Source organism: Carassius auratus, chromosome 4 (assembly GCF_003368295.1).
Source record: "Carassius auratus strain Wakin chromosome 4, ASM336829v1, whole genome shotgun sequence".
NCBI lineage: Eukaryota > Metazoa > Chordata > Actinopteri > Cypriniformes > Cyprinidae > Carassius > Carassius auratus.
Window position 1 is genome coordinate 19776421 of NC_039246.1, and position 19854 is coordinate 19796274.

A 19854-nucleotide genomic window follows, 5' to 3' on the forward strand; every position below is an offset into this window, starting at 1 on the left:
ATAATGGCATACAGTGAATGAAGAAGTTGCATTCTATCACAAACCGAGACCACTGTCATTAAAAGTATGAGAATACTTTAAACAGAGGACAAATAAAACGTCTCTTTGTTCCCTTTGCAAAACCGATATGGTGTACCACGGCAGCACAACTGCGATGAGCGAGCACCTCAGAGGAACATCTAGGCGCTCTCGGGTGTCTCCATGCAATTTAACTGGTTACCCCGTGATCTGGTGACCAACTTCCTGGTTCAGGTCTGATATTCTTGCGCTGCGGCATTCTGAAAAGTTGAGATGTTTTCAACTCTATGCGGAGCGGACGCGCCTGAGAAAGAAGAAAAAAAAAAAAAAAAAAAAAAAAAAAAAGACGTGATGGGTGAACGGCCCCTTAAAAGACAGCGCGCCACGAGACAACAGTCACAAACCACCGAGCTACCCAGAATCAGCTCCAGATCTCTGGAAACCATGCTAAACCCTGCAGAACCATAACTACATTCTATGGTCATGATGCTAAAGAACATTTCAAGACGTCTCAGACAACGGTAAATTTATGGCTACCGTGGTTTAATTATAAATGCTGTCATAAACTCATATTTACAATAGTAAAATAATTTTTTGCCTCTTATTTTATACTGCAAAAAAAAAAAAAAAAAAAAAAAAAAAAAAAAAAAAAAAAAACTTCCTCCACATTGGTTGAAAATGAACAAAGGTTGAAAATGTTACTAACCTGCCTACTCTTCCCACAGTCAAGGAGGGGGAACTCAGGGCCCAGTGGTTAGAGAGTGGACTCCTAACCCTAGGGTTGGGTTCGAGTCACGGCCCGGCCATGCCATGACTGAGGTGTCCTTGAGCAGGGCACCGAACCCCCAGCTGCACCCTGGGCACCGCAGCATAAATGGTTGCCCACTGCTCCGGGTGTGCGTTCACGGTGTGTGCGCGTTCACTGCCGTGTGTGCACTTGGATGGGTTAAATGCAGAGCTGCTTCCACAGGAGCCTTTTCCATATCTCCCCATTGCCGCAGCAGTGCCTGCTCCCGCAGGAGCCTTTTCCGTATCTCCTCACTGCCGCAGCAGTGTCTGCTCCCGCAGGAGCCCCTTTCGTATCTCCTCACTGCCGCAGCAGTGTCTGCTCCCGCAGGAGCCCCTTTCGTATCTCCTCACTGCCGCAGCAGTGTCTGCTCCCGCAGGAGCCCCTTTCGTATCTCCTCACTGCCGCAGCAGTGTCTGCTCCCGCAGGAGCCCCTTTCGTATCTCCTCACTGCCGCAGCAGTGTCTGCTCCCGCAGGAGCCCCTTTTGTATCTCCTCACTGCCGCAGTAGTGTCTGCTCCCGCAGGAGCCCCTTTCATATCTCCTCACTGCCGCAGCAGTGTCTGCTCCCGCAGGAGCCTTTTCTGTACCTCCCCCAGATACACAAAAAAAAAAAAAAAAAAAAAAAAAAAAAAAAAAAAAAAAATTAATTTAAAAGTCTCTCAGCAGACGCAGTAAATATTTATCCGTTTCCACTGCCCGTCCAGCGAGCACCAGTCTCTCAGCGGACGCAGTAAATATTTATCCGTTTCCACTGTCCGTCCAGCGAGCACCAGTCTCTCAGCGGACGCAGTAAATATAATTTGTTTCCACTGCCCGTCCAGCGAGCACGAGTCTCTCAGCGGACGCAGTAAATATTTATTTGTTTCCACTGCCCGTCCAGCGAGCACCAGTCTCTCAGCGGACGCAGTAAATATTTATTCGTTTCCACTGCCCGTCCAGCGAGCACCAGTCTCTCAGCGGACGCAGTAAATATTTATTCGTTTCCACTGCCCGTCCAGCGAGCACGAGTCTCTCAACGGACGCAGTAAATATTTATCCGTTTCCACTGTCCGTCCAGCGAGCACCAGTCTCTCAGCGGACGCAGTAAATATTTATTCGTTTCCACTGCCCGTCCAGCGAGCACCAGTCTCTCAGCGGACGCAGTAAATATTTATTCGTTTCCACTGTCCGTCCAGCGAGCACGAGTCTCTCAGCGGACGCAGTAAATATTTATTTGTTTCCACTGTCCGTCCAGCGAGCACCAGTCTCTCAGCGGACGCAGTAAATATTTATCCGTTTCCACCGTCCGTCCAGCGAAAACGAGTCTCTCAGCGGACGCAGTAAATATTTATTCGTTTCCACTGCCCGTCCAGTGAGCACCAGTCTCTCAGCGGACGCAGTAAATATTTATCAGTTTCCACCGTCCGTCCAGCGAGCACGAGTCTCTCAACGGACGCAGTAAATATAATTTGTTTCCACTGTCCGTCCAGCGAGCACCAGTCTCTCAGCGGACGCAGTAAATATTTATCAGTTTCCACTGCCCGTCCAGCGAGCACCAGTCTCTCAGCGGACGCAGTAAATATTTATCCGTTCCACTGTCCGTCCAGCGAGCACTAGTATATTTATCCGTTTCCACTGTCCGTCCAGCGAGCACTAGTCTCTCAGCGGACGCAGGAAATATTTATTCGTTTCCACTGTCCGTCCAGCGAGCACGAGTCTCTCAGCGGACGCAGTAAATATTTATTCGTTTCCACTGTCCGTCCAGCGAGCATGAGTCTCTCAGCGGACGCAGTAAATATTTATTCGTTTCCACTGTCCGTCCAGCGAGCCTCAGTCTCCCAGCGGACCCAGTAAATATCTATTTTTCATTATTATTTTTCTTTCCTCTGTCTGTCCAGCGAGCCTCAGCCTCCCAGCGGACACAGAAAATACCTATTTGTCTTCTCTATCAGTCCGCGAGCACTAGTCTCACAGCGGACTCAATAACATCTATTTTTCCACTGTTTGTCCAGCGAGCACTAGTCTCGCAGTGGATGCAGAAATATCCATTGATTTCCCTGTCCGTCCAGCGAGCACTAGTCTCTCAGCGGATGCAGTAATTATCTAATTCCTTCTACCTGTCCATTGGGCCTCAGTCTCCAAGGGGACACCGTAAATACATATTTTTCCTCTGCCTGTCCAGCGAGCACTAGTCCCTCAGCGGACCCAGTATGCATCCATCTCTTCCTGTTCTTCGTCCAGCAAGCCCAGTCTTCCAGCGGACGCAGGGACATAATTCGTCTCCCATATGTGTCCAGCGAGCCTCAGTCTCCCAGCGGACGCAGTAATATCTATTGGTTTCCTCTGTCTGTCCAACGAGCACTAGTGTTCCAGCGGACGCGGTAAATACCTATTCATTCCTCTACCCGTCCAGCGAGCCTCAGTCTCCCAGTGGACGCAGTATGCATCCATCTCTTTCTGTTCTTCATCCAGCGAGCCAGTCTTCCAGCGGATGCAGGAACATAATTTGTTTCCTCTATCTGTCCAGCGAGCCTCAGCCTCCCAGCGGATACATTACGCATCTAGTCAATATATCATTACACCTCGCAGACAGACGGTGGAGCCCGTCTTCCCGACACCGTAACTGCTTCTTCCTCAACTATTAACCAACAGGACCTGCCTGCTCCTCTACTTCTGCCAGAGGCAATGCAAGATCTCCTGGTCAAACGACCATACTTCTAAAAACGTCAGCCCGCCAAATCTCTGCGTTTTGGGGGGTTCGTAGTCTGGCGGCTGTCCTTTTGCTCTCTTGTTTTTGGGGGGAGTACTCTGGGTTCGGGCCACATCCCGAGCTCGGAGCCCTCCACCCGGACAGCACGCCAAATACGCATAAACTTACGGTATTAATATACGTAGATGTGAACTCGTGAAATGCTGTTTTATAACAAAGTTCGGGAGGAACAGTCGCAGTTCATTAACCTGATTAACACAAGTGGAGACCAATCAGTAATCAACTCATGACAAGGTATAAATAACAGCAGAACCTATCTCTGTTCATTGACAGTTTCAGCATCCCTCCTCCACCCCATTTCTCCTCACTTATAGATCCATCTACTCTTACCACAACCGGGGGGGGTACTCTGGGTTCGGGCCACATCCCGAGCTCGGAGCCCTCCACCCGGACAGCACGCCAAATACGCATAAACTTACGGTATTAATATACGTAGATGTGAACTCGTGAAATGAAACATAACTCTCAAAGCTACACTGAAGCTTTCTTAATCAGTGCTCTTTCGGTGAAAGAGACCTATTCTAGGTACAAATCTTGACCTCCATTCAAGCCCTGACCTCCAATCAGACTTGTTTTGTGCTTTTTTTGAGTTAATCAACTTATTTCATCATGTGAGCTCTCAACAAGCAGATACGGCTCTGGTAAACAAAGCCTCCTCAGTTCCATGCCAAGCCAACAACAGGACTCACGTACTTCAGATAATACAGTAGGCATTAATTAAAACAGACAGATGCAGGGAGGAAGTTAAGACGTGTGGGAAAGAGGAGGAGGAGAGAAGAAGCTGACAGTGAGTCAAAGGGAAGATAGGTTTTATTTGTGAGTGGACACGATGTGGCACATGAAGGCCCTTATCTGAGAGTCTTTTTGAGATTCCGCAGAGGAAGAACTGTACTCCTTTAACTTCTAATTACTGAACACTTTCTTCAAAATCACCCTAAACACACACACATGATGTTTCCATAAATAACATAACATAACATAACATAACATATATTTGAAGCCAAGAAATCAACCTTTATATATATATATATATATATATATATATATATATATATATATATATATATATATATAATAGTCCAATAACAGAACACCCTGGAAGTAAACTATATTGATTTAGATGGAGTTCTTAATTACATTCTCAGTTATGGTACATTTATGTATGGAGCCCCTGAAGGGACATGATGATGGGGAAAATATGAGATTGGACGAAAAATGATATTTCAATGCTATTGCAATTTCTCAAAAAACTTCTGCATTCCCCGGAGAGAGTTTGCGTTCACTCGCAAGACTCTTGTGATGGAAATACTGTAATATAAGGTGAGCAGAAAAACGATATTTCAATGCTTTTGCGAGCAACTGAAAAGTTTCTCTGGGAAAAGTAAATAGTTTTGCGAAGGCACATAAAAAGTTTTGAAGGCAAATGCAAGGTATCTTGGGGAACGCAATACTTATGTGAGAGCGCTCGAAAAGTTGTGCAAACAAATGCAAAGCTTTTCAGAGGAACTCAATACTTTTTTGAGAGCACGTGAAAAGTTTTGTAAGTGAATGCAAAGTTTCTTTTATGTTTGCGAGAGAAAGCAAAACTTCTGTAAGTGAACACCAAAGCACTGAAATATTAGCCATTTATATATTAGCCATTTTTTTCTCATCATCACGTGCCCTAGTTGACTCTAAATTTAGCTATCAAAGTTGTCTCATATGTTTCTCCTATAATTTTAAGGCGGAAAAAAAATCTATAAAAATGCAACATTGCTAATTCATTTGGTCTTGAAAAACTATTTTTATTGCTTCAAATCAAATGTTCTAATGTTATTGGCTTGGTTGGTTCATAATTAAGAACTCTCTGTTGAAGAATTTTTAACCTTATGAGTTGAGAATCACATGACTGTGCTGATGATGTCAGAGGTCAAGCTTTAGATGTTGCTGTTCTTCATTGGCAGGCGTTGCTGACCACAAACAGCTTGATGCCAGAATGGTGGAAGTACTGCGAGAAAGCTGAAAGTAGAGCAGTCCTATGTTATTTTTCTTGACAAAAGAACTCTACATTCCACAGAAGATAAATCTTAATAACCCACATGGTAACAAGAGGTGGGCAGATTTTGATAAACGACATCTTCACTGTGAAAGGGTGTGATTCATAGAAATGACGACAGAAAACCATCTGCCTGAAGCTCAATTTGAGCAGATACAAATGAAAGAAAGAACAAACAGCTCTTTTCTACATCAACCTTTTTTTTTTTTTTTGCAGGGTTAAATAATTAACAATTTGAACATCAAATCCTAATCTGAGAGCAAGTGGGCAAACATTTTTAATTCCAATAACACTAACAATTAAGCTTGTCACATCTACCGAGTTATTAATCATAAACGTGTACACGCTGAACGAATTTAAACTAGAGGTCACATTTTGTTTTCGCCTCATACCTTGAGGTGTAAGAGCAGAATTTAATCAGTACCTATTGTGCTCATTCAACATTATGAATAGAAACTGTTCATTACATTATGTATAAATATTCAAAGAACTAGTCAGGTTCAATGGAATACATCTTAATTGTGTATAAAAGTTTGAGTGCATAAAAGAAGTCCATCTTCCTTTGTCCATGGCCTTCTGCAATTACAGTTGAAATGAATAAGATACAGACTCCCTGAATCACACACACATATTTTGTATTGATTGTGGTCGATCTTTTTCCAGTGAATCATCAAAGCACTTTCTTGAGCTGTTTTTATTTATATCTCCTGATATCTGTCTTTTGGAAGCAAATACAAGCACACTAAATATACAGATACTGTATAACACAATTTTAACATGTTTAAAGGGGTCATATGATGGGATTTCAGGTTTTCCTTTCTCTTTGGAGTGTTAAAAGCTCTTGGTGCATAAAGAAGATCTGGAAAGTTGCAAAGACTTAAGTCTCAAATCCAGAGAGATATTCTTTATAAAAGTTAAGAGTCAACCACACCCTCCTAAAACAGTCGTTTTGACACGCCCCCACATGTTTAGGTCACGGTGTTGGAAGATTTGCATAACACTGCCCAAATGTTCATGCAAGGAAAGAGCGAGTAACTTTTATTCTCTCTGTTGCCGCTGCTCCCACGTCGTGGAGACGCTGTGTGTCGTTGTGAAAGCGAAACTACTTTGTTTGACCTTCCAAAAGAGGACACAACTAGAAATCAGTAGATAAGTTGTATTTCAACAATGTTCCAGAACAGTTCAAACTAAATATTCAGATGTGTCAAGGGCATTTTATGGAGGATAAGGACCGTTTCCTTTTTCCATACCTGTATAATGCATTCTCTTCAACACTGCATATTTTTACACAAAATAGGTCATTTTCAGCACACACTGAATGAAGTATGCTACAATTCTAAACAAAGCCTTCATCTTCACATGCAAGAAAAATCATATTTCCCATGACACTTCTGGCACACAGTTTTGCTAAACCATTAGCTTCAGTCAGATGCCAAACTGTTATGCATTAAAAGCACCCTTGTGGGAGGAGGTGCCACACTTTCATTGAGAGTTTCAGAAATTAATTAGTTTTGATCGCACAAGCTTTAGGAATAACAAATTAAAGCGGAGGACTGCAGATCCTTGAATGACATCCTCATGAGGAAATATGAATCATCAACCACAAATACAACCGCACAACCGCTTTCCTCAACAAACCTGCTCCTCACAGGAAGCTTCTCCCAAAATGATCCTCTCTCTCTCTCTACAACACTGCTTATCACTGATATCCAGCAACACGAGACACAAAAGATATGGTGCTTGACTCAGACATGTCTCTCACAGAACTGGGATCAGATCTCTTGGCCGAGAAACAGCTTTTTCCGTGTCTGTCACAGCAACGGAAACTTGCATATCTTTCGAGATGAAAGTTCCACTCAAAGTAAACTGTCCCAACACAAGTAAAGCATATGTCTTTCTCTGCAGGTGATTTAATTTCAAAATCGACCTAAATGTACCTGTTAATCGGATAAATTCAGACCGATGAATCATTCATCCTTGAGCAAGGGTATGTGAACAAGGAGACAGCCATGGAGGAGTGACAAATTGACATGGCTGTAAGGAAGCAATGGAGCTTCTCACACACACACAATTCAACAGCAGCAGTAGGACACATTGTTCTATCTATCTATCTATCTATCTATCTATCTATCTATCTATCTATCTATCTATCTATCTATCTATCTATCTATCTATCCCCAGTGCTGCTATAATATTTTACAATTCACTCTATATGATGGCAAAGAGAATCTCAAGTCAAGTGTTTTCAGATCAAGTGTCAGTCCTAACCTCTGGCAGAAATCTGCTTGATTTGTTGGCCCACTCAGACACGCTCTTACTGGATTACCCTTTATTCACTGAAGATTCAGTCTCACACAAATACTACGGCAGCCACAAACAAATTATAGGCAAATCCAATAAGCCACTGGGAAACCACCCGAAGCCCTCATACAATACAAAATAGACTTAAACAGCACATTTAGTTAAGACACATACTATTGAGTGATCCTGGTTGAGAGAAGTGCTCCATTACAGGAGAAACTATAGAGGACTAAAAAAAGGATTTTTAAAACTCATTCATTAAAATACATCATAAAGAAAAAACATGGTCACACATTATTTTAAGGTCCAGTTCGCTTCATTAACGAACCATTAACTATGACATTTTCCCTCAATAAGCTCCTAATTTGCTGCTTATTATTAGTTAGTAAGATAGCTGTTAAATTTAAATATTGCAGGATTAGGGATGTAGAATATGATCATGCAGAATATGTGCTTTATAATATTAATAATCAGTAACTATTTTAATAGGCATGCTGATAAGCAACTAGTCAATAGTGAGAATTAATCCCTATGCTAAAGTTTTGCCTGCTGTGTCCTTGTTTAGTGTTTTTTTACTTTGCTTGTCCTATGTATGACCACATGGCTTTTTCTTTATGTTGGCCATGTGCTCCTTTTGTCCTGCCCCCTTGTTTCACATTGCCACGCCCCCTCATTTAGTCCCTGCTTGGTGCTCATTACTTGATTGTTCTCACCTTGTTTATGTGTTTTCCTCCCTATTTATTGTAATCTTTTTCCTCATCCTTTTGCTGGTTTGTTTTGTGTGTGCGTTAGTATTTTCTTATCTCTCTAGTTCAGTGATTTCAGTTGGCTGTGTCTAATAAGGGAGGCACACAAAATGTGCAGGGCAGGGGTTCCTCCAGGACTGCTTTGAAAACCACTGCTCTAGCTGGTCTTTACTAAATAGTTTTTTCCACTGTCTATTAAGGTTTGGTATTTATTAGTTAAAGCTTATTTTGTCAGTTTTTAGTCCATTTTAGTTTTTACTTTTGTTTGTTTCTCTAGAGTTTGACTTGTTTCTTTCAAGTCTTTATTTTTCCTTTGAGTTGTTTTTTGTCTGTTCCTGTCCTGCCTTATCCATTCTCCCTGGCCAATGGGTCTTCCTTCCTGGAGGTTAGACATGGGCAACTTCACCTCATAACAAAGTGCACCTGGTCCTGGTGCTGTGGTCTCTTGTGCTGCCTCATCCTTTACAGTCCTACACCTGGTTGTCACCCAGGGCTCATTCTGCATTTGCATTTGGTCTCCCTCAGTTACCTTGACACTAAGGGTGTTCACACTTGTCATGTTTGGTTCTATTAAAACAAACACTGGTGCAGTTGCTCCGTTAATGCAGTTCATTTGAGTAAGTGTGAACGCTGTCATCCGAACCCTGGTGGGCACCAAAAAAGCAGACTGAGACCACTAAAAAGGTGGTTATGAATGTATCACTATGCTTTTAAGTTCGCTGTTAAAAATGCCAGTGTGTGAAGTGACATTCAGCCAAGTATGGTGACCCATACTCAGAATTTGTGCTCTGCATTTAACCCATCCGAAGTGCACACACACAGAGCAGTGGTTGTCCAGTGTGTTCACACACACTGTGAGCACACACCCGGAGCAGTGGGCAGCCATTTATGCTGCAGCGCCCGGGGAGCAGTTGGGTGTTCGATGCCTTGCTCAAGGGCACCTAAGTCGTGGTATTGAAGGTGAAGAGAGAACTGTACATGCACTCCCCCCACCCACAATTCCTGCCGGCCCGGGACTCGAACTCACAACCTTTCGATTGGGAGTCCGACTCTCTAACCATTAGGCCATGACTTCCCCTATGTGAATGCTAAGCGGACCGGGACCAAATGTGTACTTTTCCTTTTTGGTCTGAACCAAACTAGAAGTGTGAACACACCCTAAAGTGTTATCCAAATTAGAGTTGTTCCGATTCCGATACTAGTATCGGAAATATCACCGATACCACAACAAATTATGGCATCGGCGAGTACATGAAACCATATAACGATCCGATACCATTTTCTTAAACAAGACCTAGTTATGACTGCTAGCTTTGCCTAACCGCTGCACGGTTCTTCTTCGCGAAGAAGAAATGAAAATGCGTTAGCAGCACTGATCTATATATGACTGGATCGCTCATCGCGTTCTAAACTGCCAACAGACAGTGAAGCCGCTTCTATATTATAGATCATTGGTTAGCAGTATGTCCGCTGTCTAGCAGTATTTTAGACTGTACCAACCAGACAGTAAAATGGCGACTAGGGATGCCACAAGTACTGGCACTTTACTACCAAGTCGGTGCTGAAAATGTAAAAATGTTATGATACCAGCGTCTCTGTAGTACGGTTAGTAAGTTACAGACTCCCGAGTATATTCGGTACCCGCAGCTGCGTTCAGTCGCTTCAGTGTTAGCCAAAGCGCAGGGCTCCAGACTATAGCCGAATATATACTAGAGTCTGTGAATATTAAACTGCAAAATACTATTTAAATATTACTCCTGCTAATTCTACATCTCTGTGGGTGACGGGTGCAGATGCACGGGAGCGCACTGTTTTGTAGTCTCTGCTGTGTGTCACTATATGAGGACATGAACACCTAAACCGTCACTTCATGAGAATTTACCGTTTCATTTGAGAAAACTGTTCGGTTTAACGTGAGTAAATTGCCAATATATTAAGCTACTGTTTTAGCCTACAGTAGATTTAGCTATGTCTCTATTTAGTAATAATAATACATCTCTATTAATAATAATAATTATGCCTAGACGGTTGCTTGTTTTTGACTTGTTTTGTTGTAAAGAGATTATCTGATTAATATATAATTTTTTATATTCCTAGACTTATTTGTTGCAGTTTTTTATACAGTTAAATTGTAAAACTAAAATACCTTTTTTAGTTTGCGGTGTTAGATTTTTGGCTGCATTTGAAGTTCTTTTTCGCTTAAGAAAATAAATAATATCACTGTCAAATTCATGTCAGATAATAAAAATACTGTAATAAATACAGTAGTTCACCATGTATTTGTTCATGTTTTATTACAAGGATAAGTCTGAAGCACACCATTAAATAATTCTAGCAATTTACACAGGGCTAGTAGTATATACAGCTGTATATACAGATACACACCCAGGTATCGGATCAGTACTTGGTATCGGCCGATACCCTGAGCCCAAGTATCGGAACTGGTATCGGGAAAAGAAAAAGGGTATCGGAACATCTCTAATCAAAATGTAATATTTTAAACCAATCTTTAAATTAGCTCCCCATGGTTTAGAAACAATGGCAATTGTAAATAAAAGCTATTTATTCATAATTTAATTATTAAATTGATCAGTGACACCTATATTATTATTATTTTTTCACTAAAATATTTTATTGCCTAGATACAGAGTAAAACTTCTTTACTTTCTTGTACTTGAAATAGAAAAAATATCCCAGAAATCCTAATGAAGTGCAAAAACGTGACATGCTTTGTTGGTTATAAGGCCTAAGTGTAGATGAATGGACAACTAATTTAAATTTATGGTAACTTTTTAATAAGCTTTCAACAGTTGCATACAAAAATGAAGTGAGAAAATTATAAATATATCATACTGCTCAATGGCACTGGCAACATTTATTCTACATTAAAAGGGGCAATGCAATAGCCATCCTTCGGGCAAATGAAGAAGTGAGCTCTTTAAGCTCTGAAATGTCATATACAAGCAAAATGGAACAGAACAAGAGTGCGTAAGAGAAAAAGTGAAAATATAAGGCTCACTGCATGCTCCTATAGTAAAAAATCCACAGCTGGCTCCCTTGAGTGAACGTTCCACTTGAACAAAAAGAGAAAGACTAAGATGGAGAGGAAGTGTTAAAGAGTAATGACTCTCCATTTTCACAATCTCCGACCCCTCTCATGGGCTTTGCACCATGCAGACCGACAATAACTAAAGTGCTGAGGGTGAAAGACAGATTCAGATCACCAGATGTCCAGTATTTCCTGACTGCTGTAGGATTTCTGGGTGACTGCATGCACATCGTTACTACATGAGTTCCAGTATGCCATGCATTTACCTGGAGGACACTATTAGAATAAACATATGACAAGACAAGCATTCATGGGCATGCTGCTATAGAGCTTGAGACTGTAAATGAGATGCATCAATACATTTTCACTCGTCTAGACAGGGTGGAACCCATTCCTGCCTTTCCTGAGGCTAGAGCCTGCTCAATTCCCACAGATATATCATACACTGCAGTTGGTCCTGCACTTTCATAAACAAACACTGCAGTGAATCCACTGCAAATAAACATAAACTAGATGCGTTCGCACAAACTCACCGACACAATGGTAGGATGTTGCTATGCAGTTACAAAGATGTTCTAAATCTTTTTAGGTGTTTTATAGGGAGCTCTGGGTAATTTCTTGCTGTTCTCATTCTCAACATTATGGCATAAAAAGACTTAATTATGACATAAAAAACAATTATGACAAAATGTGATAGTTATAACAATTATAAGATAAAACAGTTATTTATATATTATAAAAAGTCATAATTATACAGTTGAAATTATTAGATAAAAGGTTAGAATTAGGAAATTTTTATTATAATTGGTATGTCAATTTTCTAAATTATGTACATAAGTCATAATTATGATATAAAAAAAAAATCATAATTATGACAAAGTTGAAATGATGAGATATTGGCATATTTATGACACAAAAAGTGATAATTATGAATTAGTTTAAATGATTATATAAAAAGTCAAGTTTCTAACTCGATTTTGACTTTTTATCTAATTATCATTGGTATTCAATTTGAAAAAAATAATGCTTTGTTCAATTATAATTCGACATACTTAAAATTATGATTTTTTTTTCTTTTTATGTCATGATTATGACTTTATCTCAGTTTTGACTTTTTATCTCATGATTGGAATCTTAATTTTGAAATTATGATAAACATTTTTGACAAATATAATTATGACTTTTATCTCATTATTTTTATCTCATTATCTCATTTATCTCATTTTGAAAATTATGCTTTGGTAAATCATAATTCTGACATTAAAATCCTAATTACGATTAAGTATCTCATTGCTTTGATATTTTCTGCAATAATTATGACCTTTTTATGTTATGATTAAATCTAATTTTATTTTTACAAGCATTTCTTACTTCAGAAAAAGGTGATGGTTGTAAATAGGTTTAGGTAATTAGAGACAAAAAAAAAGCCTTGGTGGAGCCTCTGATAAGAAACATATTACAATAATTAGTTCAATACATTTATGAGGTATATAATTTCATCATGAGTGAAGGGCTAACCTGCACCCTGGTAAATAAAATTTTTGTCTATACCTAAGTATATTGATATTGCAGTATGTGCAGTATATAAAAATCACTTATATTATAATATGTAATGTAGAATGACTGTAATTTAATTATTTTAATGCAACATTTAATAATAGAGCAGCTTTTGCTGGGACAGGATTTAAGAATTACTCAAAGCTTCAAAGTTATCATGAGTGTGTTAAAGCAACTTTCTTTTGAGTAAGTCTGAAAATACTGGCCTGTAAATTCCAAGACGTGTTTCAATTCATAATTGTCAAAACATTTATTAAATTAAATTAAATTCAGCTAATGAAAGATAAAAGCAAGGCTGAATTCAACATGGCAGAAATAATACTAGTATTCTACTTTCAATTAAGCTCAAGTTTGTGTTTTTATGTATGGACAATTGAATCAATGAGATTCACCCAGTTGTGCTCCCATTTGTGCAAGTCTGGAGAAACATGACCATTAATGAAGAGGGAGGGACTATCGTCAATTAGCTGAAATCAGTAGAGTACAAAAAGACCAATTGGGCGGTATCTCAATAGTAAGACAAACTGTTGAATGATGGCTGTAAGGTGGTGTTTGGTTCAAGTCCTGGCATTGTGTGCGTTCTGCCATGCTGGTCCACAGTGGCGTAGTTCACCCCAGAAATCTCAAGTTCAGATGCTTCAGCAAGCTGACAAGCGACTTCAGAGTAATCAGCAGTATTCCCACAGGTTTCCACTTCAGAAGCCAGTGGCACAAGCAGAGCCTCTTGATAAATGTGCTGTAATTGATTCTGAGCAGATCCAATGTGGACAACCTGGCATCAGTGCTACTGAGTGTGAAGCTATCAAATGCTGCTCTAATGGACAGCAGTGTTACTATGGGAAGGCAGGTAAGCATGTTAAGCTAGTGTTATCCTATTTTATTCTTAGAAAAAAAGTTTCATGATCCTGTAGAACTAGTTTTTGTCTAAATGATTCAATAAAGAACCTGTTAAACAAAAGCTTTGAGAAAAGATTCTTTAAAATAAAAGAGGGTAAGCTGGTTCTTTATGGAACCAAAAATGATTCTATGGCATTGCTGTGAACTTGAGCATCTTATTTAGAAGCGCGTTGTTTAAATTGATTTCTCAACCCTAACCAGCTCTTGTGCCTTTTTGTTCCAGTGACTGTCCAGTGTATAAGAGATGGTCAGTTTGTGGTAGTGGTAGCTAAAGATACTACACTGCCACGACTGAGTCTGGATTCAGTCCATCTACTGGGAAGTGACCCACCATGTGCTCCTGTGGGATCCACAGCTTCCTTTGCTATATACCAGTTTCCTGTGTCTGCCTGTGGCACGAGAATGATGGTGAGTGGTCTGCTTTTATTCTACATGGCTTGCCATCTACTGGACTTCAACAGTGTAGCTGTTTGCAGGAGGACAATGGTTATGTCGTGTATGAGAACCAGATGACCTCCTCGTATGAAGTGGGGGTTGGACCACTTGGATCCATCACAAGGGACAGCCATTTTGAGTGAGTGATCAATGGCTTTTTGTAAATGTTAAACTCTGACACATGGTCCAAGCTCACTGCTTGTGGTCCAGGCTTCTCTTTCAGTGTAGGTACTACGGTAGTTCTGTGGAAGCTCTAGTTGTGGAAGTCAACACCGTTCCTCCACCTCCACCAGTAGCTGCCCCTGGACCCCTCAGGATGGAGCTTAGACTGGCCAATGGCCAATGTGTCACTAAAGGGTGTGCAGAAGGTTAGTGCTTGTTCCATGTGTTCCTAAAGTCTTAAGACTCCAGGTTGCAGGAGTTTCTGGTTAAACCAATGGTGTTCCTCAGGGGAAGAGGCCTACACATCCTACTACAGTGACGCTGACTATCCTGTCACAAAAGTCCTGCGAGAGCCAGTGTATGTTGAGGTGCGCATTTTGGAGAGGACTGACCCCAACATTGCCCTGATGTTGGGACACTGTTGGGCAACTTCAACCCCGAGTCCACTCAGTCTGCCCCAGTGGGACCTTCTGGTTGATGGGTGAGTGTAATGGCAATCTTTATCCAGTTAGTCCAGGAGTCCTCTTCTGATGGTTGTGTTCCCTTTCAGATGCCCCTACCGGGATGATCGTTACTTGACCACGTTGGTGCCGGTGACCGGATCATCTGGTCTTCAGTTCCCAACACACTACAAGCGCTTTATTGTGAAGATGTTCACATTTGTAGATCAAACCTCAATGGCTCCTCTCCAGGAAACTGTATGCCCCCTCACTAAAGCATTTAACTCTATTCCTCAAGGATTCTGATTTTATCCTATTTCTTTCGTCAGATCTTTATACACTGTAGTGCAGCGGTATGTCAGCTTTCTTCTGGCTCCTGTCAGCAAAGCTGCAACCGGAAACGTGAGTTCTATCCTCTTGAGTAGAGGAACTGAATTTAAGTGGCTTTAATACTAACACTTCTCTTACAGGCAGAGACACCCATGACAAGACCATCTCTAGTGAGCAGACCGTGGTATCTAGCAGAGAAGTTACTCTGGTCCTGTAAATCTAGTGGTTTCAATAAACCGGGAAACCCTAAGATCATTTGTCTGGCATTTACTACTTGGCGTCCATTACATGCTAATTCCCAGGTTGCTTCTGCCACACTAAACTGTCTGCATAAGGTTATGCATTGAGTCACTGCTACTGCACAAGCATTAGAAGCTAATGACTTAACCTGGGATACCACACGAAGTATCAAATTATGGTTATGTGATTGGTTAACTTTGCCTTCAGTCACGACAAAGACATGGAGCAGGCTGCTTACTATGTCACAAGCAAAGGATTTGGTGTATGGATTTTTTATTTTAAAAACCACCTGCAAGACTTTAGCACCTAATGTCTTTAACAAGTGTAATTCAAATCATGTGGAAACGAATGCTGGCTGTACACTGTAAAATAACTGGTCTACAGAGTTCTAGTGACCTAAGTCTTGTAAAATATTGTACCTGACCGGCATCTTTTTAAACTGGTAAATGCGTCGCCCCTTTATATTTAGTTACTTAAATAGGATATAGCCCACAGGATAAGTGTTATGACGGCGCACAAGGCTTGCCACTAGAACCGGTAAAGTGGTCATTATGACTGTCTAAATTAGCAAGGAGACATTTAATTGTTTAGTAATAAACTGGTGTTTTCTGTGTCGCTGCTAAGATGAAGTTGACGATGCGGAGTCCCCATGAATGCCAGAGATTGAGATGGATTACATAATCCGAGAAGCCTATTTTTGTTTGAATATTTTCCGTTTAAAAGTAGACACTTCAAGCTTTCTGTAATATATTGCCTATATTAGTTTTTAAACCCACAGACTAAAAGATTAAGACACTGTCTGACCCAAAATATCACCCAAAGTTTCTACAGCCTTTTTTTTTTTTTTTTTTTTTTTTTTTTTTTTTCGTAGCCATTTCAGAATCTGGAAAAATTACTGGGGCTAACTTGTTACGGCAGTCAGTAGAACGACATGTGATGTACGGCATGATAAATGCTTGTCACTTCTGCTGCTGAAACTTTGTCAGCCTGTGGGTCAGTTGGTTTATTAAAAAGATTGCAGTGATATGCATGTTTCTTGATGTGCTTTTTGATGAGCCACACTGGCCATGGCTGCTCAACCGGACCGAACAACTTGAGCATAGTTGACAGATTGGAAATGTCCAAGTATCGTACCAGAAGTTCAAAATGATCGTATTTATCTAGTCTAAACATTTTGACACGACCTGCAAATTGCCACAATAGATAGGTGTATGCTTGGACTGAAGCAGTGTGACGAAATACTATCCCATTATAGTCAGTGACCGTCTGCTTTGCAGCGCATATTAACATTTAAATTATTTTGAACACTTGCTTTGTTGCATCCAGCAAAGAAGGAATTTAGCTGTTCATGGAACGCAACATAGTGCTTGTTGGATGTATCCGTGTATTTATTAGGCTGGGTCGAATTAAAAAGTGGGACAGATGCTCAATTTGCATGAGGCGGGACAAAGGGTAAAATTGCTGTACAGTACAACGTAAAGCGGGACAGGTGGTCAATCTATTCAGCCAATAAAGTGTAGGCCTGTGTATTTCAAAATTGTGTCTAGTACTATATAAATTACAAAGGTTTAATTGGCATCTTTATTTCAAACGACCCGACCGTGATCCGAATATCATTAAAAATATTTTTGGATTACTCATTTTGGATCAACCCGCGCATCACTGGTGTATGGTATACTGTCCATGTCCACGATGTAACCGGATACATATGTTTTCAAGGGAGGGACAGAAAGCTAAGACTAAATCTAAAATATGTTAAACTGTGTTCCGAAGATAAACGGAGGTCTCACGGGTTTGGAACGATATGAGGGTGAGTTATTAATGACATAATTTTAATTTTTCGGTGAACTAACCCTTTAAAGTAATTACACACTTCTCAAAGCCACACAGTTTAAGCCATCCTTGAAGCTGGCACAAATGCCACAGGATGAGCAATTTCTTTTCACTCGGTCTGGTGAAATCTAAACTCCTTCCAAACTGAAGTGCCTAGGTTTACAGATACCACAACCGCACTTGTATGATGTCATGCTTTCTGGTTGCTGAGGTTCCGAATCCATCACAAGGTTTGTTTCTATCTAAAATTTCGTTTTTTTTTTTTTTTTTCGTTTTCTGGTTAAGGTTGCCAGCCCCTATGAACAGAATACTAGTAAATGTGCACTTGCTACTTATGTGACATCACATCCTGTTATACAGACCCCTTGTTGTGGTTTAAACAAGCATGTGGCCTACAGCTGGCCATAAAAGGTTTATGAAAGTGGCAGGTCAGGCAGTGGGTGGAGGGAGGAACATGAAACACAGAGTCCAGGGTCAAAGGAAACAGGAGGAAAAAAAGACCAGATACATTGCACATTAACACATTTCAACTGACATGATTAGAATTACATATCCCATATTAAATTTACAATTATAACTGGATGATCATGAAGAGATTATCATTTATGTCAACCTCATATCATCCTACCTCAAGGGGATAAATGAAACATAAATACAATAATGTGCTGTGCCATAATTATATTGTAACAAAAAAATGTAGAGGTCAGCTTGCAGAATTTCAAAGTAATATTAAAACTGATTTTCCCAACCGGTCTCACTGATATCTCAAAACCCAGACATCAAAAAGTTGCCCAGGTCATCCCGGGAGGCTGTGTAAATGTGTGTGTTTGTGTTTCACAACCTGTTATTTCACAGATGAATGCTACAGACATCACATCTTAGGGTACTTACCTAGGCATCTGACCACACCGACCACAGTTTTGTGTCTGCCCTACTACTGGGTCCCATGAATATCAAGTAGGCCCCTGCTACAGCACTCGAAAAAGAAAAATATTACATGAAATGCTTCGACAAAAATGTGAACATTTTTAACTACCAATGTGGAAACACTGATACTATCTACACCACACACACACATATAGTCCGACTGTGCCGTGCTCTTTAGATATTATCCAGATCAGCCAATGAAAGACCCACATCTTTTGACCAATAAATAAGTGTCTGGATGTCAAAAGAGTGAAAGGCATGATTTAGACATAAAAGCACTGCATAACAGAGTGTTACTTCCCTATCCAAATGATACAGCACATCCTTGACCCTCTGTAAAGCTGAACAAGCATTGCTCTGCTGAGCGCAAGGGAGGGCAATTAAAATCTCTTCCTTGAAACTGAGTGATGTAACTGAAAGTGCTACATGTAAGCTATTGATCTCTTGATTTAGTTGGGCCTACAGAAAAATCCAAGGGTCATGGCAGTGACATAAGGTGGCAGTGTCAAATGTGACTTCTCTTTGAAAAGTAGTGCCTCTGACTTCAATCTCAATGTTCAGCGATAATTCTCACAGGCCAAATATACAAAACAAACTATTTGAAAGATTTCAAGAGCACTGCTCACTAATGGGTCTGTTTTGATTGGGTCATGGACAATAGGGGAAAGAAGCTAATACATCTGATAAAATACAAGCATATACTAATAATCATGCATTAGAGTTGGGTTGTTTCCGCATCAGTTGAGTGAAAAATATTATTCATAATAATGAGAATTTTCTTATAATTATCTCTTAGCACTTTCTTTCATAAAACAAATTTAGCATATGATCATCTCATTGTATTGAAAAAATAACGAGAAACCTTATTATTTTTATTATTAGTTGTTGTTGTTGTCTTCACAAATTTGGAAATAATATGGGGAAAAAAATTATGAATTGGTAACAATGACTTGAAATCTCATAATGCGAGACTTTCTCAAAATAAATTAATAATAATAAGGGGCTGGGGAGTTAAAGAAAAAAGTTTATTATTATTATAAAACATTATCTTTATTATTATTATTATTAGAACATTTATTTTTATTATGAGATGTTAGCTCTTATGAGACATTTTTATTATTTGACATTAAATAAACATTATTATAAGAAAAATTATAAATATAATGAGATGCTAAGTCACAATTAGAAAGTCTCCCATAGTCCTCAGAAAAAGGGAAGAAAAAAAATAATTCTAATATCTAGAATACTCTAGTTGGAAAGCATGAGATTAGACTTTATTTTGTTTTAGAATATTTTTGTTGTTACTGATAAAAACTAGTGTTTTTTTTTTACAGTAAGACGTAAA

At 39.9% G+C, this 19854-nt stretch overlaps 2 protein-coding genes across 11 annotated transcripts in view; one reads left to right on the forward strand and one right to left on the reverse strand.

Annotated features, from left to right (window-relative positions):
- Nucleotides 1–19854, reverse strand: part of LOC113061885 (membrane-associated guanylate kinase, WW and PDZ domain-containing protein 2-like) — a 190268-nt gene that overhangs the window by 168935 nt on the left and 1479 nt on the right. The gene's annotated exons all lie outside the window — the stretch shown is intronic.
- LOC113061949 (zona pellucida sperm-binding protein 4-like) lies at nucleotides 13741–15764 on the forward strand. The gene is made up of 8 exons (XM_026231461.1): nucleotides 13741–14092; nucleotides 14366–14550; nucleotides 14619–14716; nucleotides 14788–14945; nucleotides 15028–15220; nucleotides 15290–15437; nucleotides 15509–15581; nucleotides 15650–15764. Exons 1-8 carry the CDS (start codon nucleotides 13777–13779, stop codon nucleotides 15724–15726), a joined length of 1248 nt encoding a protein of 415 aa, XP_026087246.1. The 5' UTR covers nucleotides 13741–13776; the 3' UTR covers nucleotides 15727–15764.